General features: G+C 36.1%; 1 protein-coding gene across 1 annotated transcript; it reads right to left on the reverse strand.

Moving 5' to 3' along the window:
* Positions 1 to 1,498: 1,498 nt before the first annotated feature.
* On the reverse strand, positions 1,499 to 9,317 carry LOC107285554 (cytochrome P450 2K6-like). The gene is made up of 9 exons (XM_015813754.1): positions 9,135 to 9,317; positions 7,671 to 7,833; positions 6,745 to 6,894; positions 6,198 to 6,358; positions 5,416 to 5,589; positions 4,791 to 4,935; positions 3,148 to 3,332; positions 2,301 to 2,442; positions 1,499 to 1,686 (listed from the first exon to the last, which is right to left on the reverse strand). The coding sequence occupies exons 1-9, from the start codon at positions 9,315 to 9,317 to the stop codon at positions 1,499 to 1,501; spliced, it is 1,491 nt and encodes a 496-aa protein (XP_015669240.1).
* Between the last annotated feature and the right edge of the window lie 290 nt (positions 9,318 to 9,607).

Here is a 9,607-nt window from a genome sequence, read left to right on the forward strand (position 1 = left end):
GGGAACAAGTAGGAACTACATTCCTATGCAAGCCACTGATTTCATTTGGAGAAGTTGTCCTCCTGTTCAATGTGTTTCCCTTGGTGGTTCTCTTTTCACTTCACAGATGTCTTAGCAAGTGAAGCAGGAAAAGTCCTATTTTCAGGACTGCATCAATCCAAAAATGATTTGTTAGGGCTCTAGGCCATTGGTGGGGAAGACTCGGGCAATTGCTGCTTGCACCTGAAGCATCATCCTTTCTCTTTCTGTTTCCCTTCCTGTTAGCAAGTACATGGGGAATACATTTCTCTCTAAAGCTCATAATTAATTTTTCATGAAGCAGGGAGATACAGCTATGGTGAGAAGGTCAGAAGCAAAAAACTGAGGTTAGTTCACATTTATTGTCCCTCATCACCTGGTCATATTTTCACAAATCATGTCCTCATTCTTAATAAACAATCACCCCTTCCTCAATTATTCCTGCAGCTAGAGTACACGGAGAGGAGGAGAAGGGATTTAATGTTTAATTTAGTCATTGAACAAAGCAGTCCAAAAATGTATCAGGAACATGTGTGGTGACATTAGAGCATGTTGGTTGGGGATATGAATATGTGTGTCTGTGTGTGTGTGTGTCTGTATTTCTTGTTGCAAAAGGATAGATTCAATGCAAGTCCTTCAACAATTATGGATGGTAAATACAATATATATGACTTTGTCCCTGTGACTCCCATACCATCGAGGTTATGCAGAACAGGAAAATGGAAAAAAACATATAAATGGTGACTGAATTTATGTACCTTGGTAGATGGTTTACTAAAGATAGGAAAATGTAGTCATAAATATATATTTCAATAAATGAGGGACTTTCAGTCAGGGTAATATGGTTCTCAGGCAAAGGAGTCAATGTTGGGAAAGTGTCCAATTTTCTTGATCATTTGGGAATCAGTTTTTCTTCTGGGAAATAGATGTTCATACCTTAACCAATAAAAAGTAGAATATATTTTGTCTATAAAGCTGGGGCATTGATGTTTTGCCCAAATCAGATCTTCACTGGTTTTCATCTGAGCATAAACACAGATTTAGCTGCAAACAGGGTTTTTAATGCTTTAAAGGTAAGTATAAATTATACATAAAATGTGGGCAGTTTGTTAATTGTTCCTATGTAGTGACTGATACAAAAACTAAGGACCAATGTTGATGTATCCTTTGTCTACTACTGATAGTATTGCTCATTTGGGAACTGGCTTTTTTCTTGGAAACTGATGATCATACCTTCTGATTAAAAAAATAAATTTTGATGTTTACCATTACCAATTTTGATATATCCTTGTTAACTATTGATCTTATGGGACTCAGCAAAACGATATGTGGTACTCTTAACATTTAAGAAAAGGTATATATATATAGGCCACCAAAAAACCATATCCAAAAACCAGATGTTGCAAGAAAAAAAAGACTCCAAGAAAGACAGATACAGCTGAACGATTGAGACTCACGAGTCTCTGAATATCCCTAGTTTTTAGAAACATGGTACAGCACATAACATGTAAGTCTTGGGAGGTGTTGTAAACCCAACTGCACGGGTCATGTCCAGGTCTTCTTTTGATAGTCCAGGAGCTGGCTGGAAGGTGAATCTCTGCAGAAGACTAGTAAAGAACATGAATATCTCTGTTTTGGCAAGGGTCTCACCTGGACATACTCTCCGACCTGTAACAAGGAATAGAGAACAGAGGATTTGGATTTATTAGTTATGTTAATAGTATTGGTCTGAGAGTTTACTGTAAAATTCAGAATAACAAATCCAATTTAAGAAGAGAAGTTAGAATGTAGCAATATCATATTGACTTATGATATCGAAGAATAATGCAAATTCTGAAAGACTGATATACAGCCATTAAAAATACTCCTATAACTGGTTTGCAAAACTGAAGTATATCATGAATCCTATTACAGTGCTAAAACAGCAGGAATAAATATTTCTGTTTACCAGAGTCATGATTTATTTAAAAAAAATATTCTTAGGATGCCCTGCCAATAAAACTGAAAGTAGAGATGTTCAGAAGTACAGCTGGACCCTTTAATGCTTATGGCTATATTTCTTTCTAAACTGTGAACATATAAATTTAATAAATTATTGTTATTACTATTATTATCACCTTCCTCACAGGGAACCTCTACGTTAGCATCACCCTGGACAAAAATAACAGCTAAAAAACTATTGATGATTAACGTTTACGTCTGCTAGCCCCTTGGGGAGATTTTAATGAAGGGGAAAGTCTAAATAGCATTTTAATATCATTTAAAATAAGCTACTACTATACCTGCAGAGAAAGGCATGAATGCATCTCTTTTTACAAATTTTTCTTCAGTGTTAAGAAAATGTTCAGGGTAGAATTCGTGAGGTCTCTCCCACTGAGATTCATCATGGAGCACAGAAGTTAGCAATGGAATGACTTGGATGCCCTATAAAGAGAAAGCAATAGGTGATTCAAAAATCAAGATGGTATATAATGCACCAAGTTATTGTATAATCCTAAAATCTCCAGTGTGGTACACAGGGCACTAATCTGCCCAATCACCTACTCTGGATTATATAGAGAGTTTTTTAGAATTGTTGAACTACATTGTGCTTTTGTTTCTATTTGTGCAACTATAAAATGAGCTTATGAAAGGCTTTTCTGCTGCACTGCAAGCAAAAAAAATATATCTTCAGATGTTTACTTGATAGTAAACAGCACTGAGCTCCATAGTTCTTCTCCATATGCAATAGAAAGCTCCTTAATCCAAGGAAACATTAAGACTTCATAGTCTTTATTCCTGTCCTTATTCTCCATGGATAAAAGAGTCCTTACACAGCAGATTCTCATATGTTACATGTAGATGGCAAAACAAAAAGTATTCTATCAGAATGTATGAGAAACATCGTCACTTAATTATTCTTAAGAATAACTTGCATTCCTATTTGATCATTATGGTGGTATATTTTTGGCTACCATAGATTAATATAGTTCTCCCCCCACAACATACACTTGGCTCTATCTGTATGGAAGCTTGTGCCTCCATAGAGTTTGAATAAAATCAAATATGGCAGATTACAACATTCCTAGAATTAATAGAGTCTGTGGCAAGTGATTTATGAAAGCTTTTGAACAATACAGATACAATCACCTTTGGAATGAAGTAGCCCTTAAAGTTAACATCCACTGTAGTTGCATGTGGCAAGTTTAAGGGAATGACATCGGCATATCGTTGAACTTCATGGACTACAGCATCTGTGTATGGCATTTTTGTTCGGTGTTCGGCTCTTGGCTGAGCATATCCAACAACATTTATTATTTCTTCTTGGACCTTTTCTGAAATAATAAACAATAATATCCAGTAACATAAACTCAGTGTGTTGGATATGGTGTTAACTCTTGGGAATATAAAATTGTGATGGTAGGAGATCCAAATTTTCTTTGGAAATTGAGGAGGAATAGTGCATTCACTAGTTCAAATTAAAGAAGATATATGCAGAGAAAAATAAGACAGGAGCTTTAAATGTATATATGATCCCTGTGTTTTTTATACATAATACTCTGATATATCAGATTGAGCAATGCGGTGGCCTACAGGTAAAGATGCTTCCCACTCTCATAGGTTGAGAATTCAATCCTAGGCAGTGACAAATGTTTATCAGGGTGCAAAGAGAAAATATCTGCTGAGAACTCTGTGTAGGCATCAGGAAGGGCATCCAGCCAGTAAACACTCCATTCAGTTCAACTGACCCTACCCTGAAGCAAGGGAGTAGAGCAGACATGACAAACTTGTGACATCACATGACGTATCGGACCTTTTTCCCCATTGCCGCCAATGGGGTGGGCGTGGTTTCCTGGTGATACATCCGGCCCGTGGATTAGAGGTCGTAAAAAGAAAAAAAACCTGTGATATATCAGACAACACCATGCCAGAATTCAACCTGACCATCCAGTTTGGTTGTGAAGAGACATTCTGTTGCTGGTTCCCCTCTTGAGTAGGTGCCTGGAGGGTGAACCAGGTAGCAGGCCTTCTGAGTGGCAGACCCCACTCAGTATGGAAGAATCTCCTTTGGAGCTACAAATGCCGCCTACCCTACTGATACTTCATAAAATAGCCAAAGCTGTCCTAACTCAGCCTGAGGAAATCACAGAAACAAAGATAAATCTTATTTCATTACTAAAAAGGTTTTCAAACAGAAAAAGGCTGTGATCCTCCTGTAACTCCTCTTCATCTTCCGAGTCTGAGCTGGCCAGGAGAAAAGTAGTCCTGTTTCAGCAGGCATTGAGATTCTAAGGTAGATTAAACCATTGGGAACCTATGAGAATTGTTATTGTTTCATGGGGATTTTAATAATTCTGGTTTGTGTTTGTGTGGATATGACTTTATTGTGCCCTGCCTGGAGTCTCTGTTGGTCTTACTGGGTTTTGCATATTCTAAGTAATATAATAGACTCCAACGTCTTGCATCATCTTAGTTGTCCAGTAACTAATCGCATGTACTCATTAAATTCTAGAGCTACACCATGCTTTGGATTTGGCTTCCAAAACATGCTCTGGAGCATAGAGAGGGATGGAAAAAACAAATTGCTTTAAGGCAGGTGTTCCATTTGTGTTTCTGCATGATTCAAGTCAGTACACAAAATTGGAAATGGAATTCCTTGCCTTTTCCCCCCTCTTTCACTCAGGTATTATCCAAAGTCACTGTCACCTACCTTAGTTACTCCACATCTAACACTGCATACCTGAAATCAAGATACTAAAGTAATGGAAGCTGTCAAATTATAAAGCACTTACTCTGAATTAAAGGGTACTTCATCATTAGCGTAAGGCCCCAAAATAGAGTGGTTGAAATTGTTTCCACACCAGCAATGAATAGATTTGTCACGGATTCTTCTAGATTTTTATGGTTGAAATACCCATTGTTCTGGATCTTCCTTTCCTAAAGTTAAAAGAAATGAAATGCCATGTACAAAGACCTGATGTTGGATTAATCTAAATCTGGCCAATGTTTAATATATTCACAATTTATTTATTGTGTTTTAAATCAGTTTTTTTTTTAAGAAAAACCCTTTGAAAATGTGTAGTTGTTATTGTAAGTCTTTGAATATGTTTTTCCTGAAATACAGTATATTACTTTCTATGCAATTGATGTAACTACCCCAATAATACTCTTTTTATATGAAGCTATCTCTTCTTTTGTGCAAATTATCTAAGAATCAAAACAACAACTTCATCATAAATAAATATAATGTTCCTCAAATGCCAGTTAATGAGTATAGTACAAAACAACCTTTCAAAATTAGAGTACTGAAGACCAGGCAAAATAAATGATTGCTCAATATTTGAAGGCCATTGCAAATTTGCTAGGTTTGCTTTTTGATGGAAAACTTCAGGCTGCCATTTCTGCACATTATATTACCTGTCGCTGTTGTATAAGATAAGAATCAATAAAGTTTCTTGTGTCATTTTCATCCAGATTATTGAGACATTGAATGAAGTTTTCAGTGACAAAAGCATTCAATTCTCTTCTGTTCGTCAGGGCTTTCTTATGAGCGCCAAAAAGGAAGCCAAGCATGGGAAACATGTTATACAACTGAAACATACAAAATAAAAGAAGTCACATACCTAGAATATCATTGTGGATAGACTTTACAAATGATATATGTTTATATATAAGCACATAATAATATAGAGCAACTACAATTCAGAGATGGACTTCCTATTGGTTTCCTTAAACATAGGGCTTGCAATATGCAGTATTTCCACCACAAATTTGGTGGGGAATTTTGGAGGTCCTGTCATAGACAGCTCTAGTTAATATTGTGTTGCTCTCATTAACATATATAATTCTCATCTATTTGTTCTTAGTGATTGAAACACATTTGAAATTGATCCTAGCCTTTCTTATACCTCTTCTGTAAATTGACTGGAAAATGGAACCAGAATTTCATCAAGTTCCCATTGCAAGAAATGTTTGATATAGGATATAAATATGACATACCTCCATACATACTTGTACATTCAAGTGGAAGAATGATGGAAATATTGTGTCATTTTTAAATATATATATATATTGAATTATTACAAAGTTTTTCAATGTTAGACATTAGATTCTGGATTTTGCAATGAATCCTGCCTTGCACACTGCTTTGCCTACACATTAAATGAGCTTTTAATGCTTTTCAGATGGATAATCATTACCTGCACTGAGGGGGTTCCCAAAAGCCTGGCATTTTCTGTTACCAAGCTCAATAATTTAATAAATCTTGGATCTTCATAGTCATATCGCTTCCCAAGTAAAATGGATACTATGATATTCGCAACAGCTGAAGTCATTATTCCTCTGAATTCAAATGGTTTTCCTAGATATCAAATATGGAATTTCGTCAACATTTCAATATGGGAAAAGGTGAACATTATGTAATTTTCCTGTACTTGTTGCAAGAAAGATCTTGAGTCTTTTTTAAATAATATTTTTTCTCTCTCTTTTCTTTTTTTTAAATTCTTCCCCCTCGTTCTCTCATTCATCCTTTTCTCTCTCCTATTTGCATTTTTTGTTTCTTCTATTTTATAGTTTTTTCTGATTTGAGTTTTTATTACATTTTAGCATTGTAAAAGCCCTTCAATAAATCTATTTAAAAAGAACAACAGTTCTGCAAATCTGGAATAGGTCATGAAGAAACATCAACCCCTTCAAGATAACATAAGATTGATAACCTCTTTAACCCAAGAAGAAACACAAACTCACCTTTATATGATTCAAACTTCTTTATCAGGAAACTGCACTCTTCAGCTATTCTGCTTTCCATAGACCTCTTACCCATCCCATAGTCCCGTAATGTGGTTAACATAAATCGCCTCATCACTCTCCAATTCTCACCATGGGAAAAAGCTACTCCTGAAAAACCAAAGAGTATTCAAAATTTCAACTGATTGTGAAGAGAGGTACTCTCTACAGGTCATCCAGTTGGCTCTTCCAACCCAAGGAATATTTCTTAAACATTCAGTTAAGTTTTCTAATTTTGCTATCTTAAAAATGTCTGTACTTCAACTTCCAGAATTCCCCAGCCAATTCTGTAAGTTGAAATCCACATGTCTTAAAGTTGGTATGTTTGGAAACACTGATCTAAGCCATTCATTGGGAGAGAGCCAAGTAATTCTGTGCCAAAATATCCAGATAATCATTAGAGGAAGAATTTGAGAAAGAAATCTATGGTCTCAAATAACAGAATAATTACAAAGACCATCCCTATGCAGAGAACTGGCTAGTGACTTTTTAAAGAAAGCAAAGAAATACATCATCTTTTTAAAAATCACCCTGTGGTATTGTTTATTCCAGAATATACAATTATCCAATGAATAGCACTAAATCTTAGCAAGAGCTATACTATACTGTTTTTCTGTAGTTACTCCCTATATTTAGTTTCTGACATGGTTTTTCCTTTTTCAGTTGCTATCCACAGTTATTTAAAAAAAAATACTTTCATTTTTCCCTGTGTTCCCTTATACCTCTTTCACTTATTATTTTGGAACAAGCTGAAATTAAATTTCTAAATTAAAAACTAGTTTCAGTCATATCTAATTTGTACTGCTCCTGTGATAACTTTGTTACAAATGCTCCATTGTACAGTTATATGTTTCCCAATTGTATGGACATGGAATGAAGGTCCTCACCAAAACCCCTTGAAAACTCCTCAAATATGGGGACGCGGGGCCTCTCAGCAAACACATCAGCGTTATTCATCAGAGCTTCCTTTATGGTCTCATATCCTGTTAGCACCACTATTTTCTGGACTCCCAGTTGGATTTTGAACACAGGTCCATACTGTTTGGATAGCTGGAAAAAAGAAAGGAAGAGAGATAGCTATGGTCAAAAAGTGACCCTTTATAAATCACAATGAGAATATGTACATTTTGCAGATTGAAATACACATCCACAATAATAAAAAATATTTACCTAAGAAAAAAGACCATTTATGAAATGTACAGGCCAAGTAGTAAAACTTTGCTTCAGATTCTACATTAAATTCTGGGGCAGAAAAAGATGGAGGGAGGAGGTTATGAGCAGTGGTCTCCAAGCTCTCTGGCTTAGCGGTCTGGCATAAAGGGAGAAGGAATGGTTCCATGTGAGTTGCAGGCTTATGTGTGTGTTCCTGAAAATGGAGCTTTGCGCGAGAGCACATATTACTCATGCAAATGGAACTTCACGTGCCAGCACAAGCGCCCACTACTCACGCAAATGGAGCTTCACGTGTAAGTGCAAGCACCTGCCACTTGCACAAATGAGCTGAGTGCGGACATGCTTGCCCAACGGTTCAGAACAGGTCATGGCCTGGTAGTGAGCCCTGGCCCAGGGGTTGGGGACCCCTGATAGAGAGAGTATTGGAAAGCCAAGGACAGAGAAGAGAGGACTGGGGAGTTTTAGGTATTGAGTGAGTTTCAAATGTTGTGACTGGATTTTAGTGAGCATGAACATTGCCCCCTTTTGTGACCCACCCATCTTTTTCAGAAGGGATTTGATCACTTGCTTTCATTCATGAAACTCTTTGAATCCTCTGAACATTAAATAAATGGATCCATTTGGGTTTCCCTCAATTAACCAATCTTAAAGTTGTTCAATGTCCAAATATATTTTTGGTGTGATCACATTTTGTGTACGTTTCTCAAAGAAATGCATTTTTGTTTAAATTTACCCGTAATAAACATCTTGGGAAACATGATATTTCTAATATAATGTACAGTATTTACACATTATTTATATGGATATATGCCGTTGTTTACTAAAAATATATATCATGTTTTTATTTTTTGGGGGGGGATAAAAATAAGTTGGAGTTATTTTAAACTGAACATGGTCCACACCTATTTCAAAGCCCTCATCTCAAAACTATCCATTTTGTCTTTCTATAGTAATATATTGTGTTGATGCCTATCAAGATCTACCTAGATTCAGGGCTTAGATTCAAAAAAAAAAAGAACAAATAGGACATTCTTTTATTTGTCGGGAATGAATGAGCCATTTGATTTAATAAGAGCATTTCTCTTTAGTCAGAGCAAGCTTTAATTTCCCTGGCTTACAAAAGTCAGAGAATACTGCAATTTTTCCCTGCAACAGAAAGGATAAAAAAAAAATGTTACCTCTAACATTGTCTGGTAAGGTTTCTTCAGATCCATGATGTGGAGGTTTCCAACAACAGGCAAAGGCTTGGGTCCTGGTGGAAAATCTTTGGAGCTCTTCTTCCAGGGGTTGCCCATTCTCAAAAGGAGCATAATGATAAGTGTAGATAGGAACAGTATTGAAATAGGAACCATCCAACCCATTTTTCTTTTTAACAGGCAAGTTCTTTAGAGACTCTAATGGAACGTTTGCAACACAATTTGATCAGAGACAGTATCTGCCAACTGAAAAGCTCCAAAAGGAACAGAAGAATTAAACTCTTAAAACCTAGCTGAAAATGAAGATTACCTGTAAGAACGGACCCCTTAATGTTAGAAAGGCAGACGAGTATCTCACAGTCATCCTTGGTAATGATTAAACTGTAGTTAGTAAGATATTTTGAACATATATTAGAATTTTCTGAGTATTTCTCCCATTTAACTCTTTAAAGATA

Source organism: Protobothrops mucrosquamatus, unplaced genomic scaffold, assembly GCF_001527695.2.
Source record: "Protobothrops mucrosquamatus isolate PMUCROS unplaced genomic scaffold, P.Mucros_1.0 scaffold192, whole genome shotgun sequence".
NCBI lineage: Eukaryota > Metazoa > Chordata > Lepidosauria > Squamata > Viperidae > Protobothrops > Protobothrops mucrosquamatus.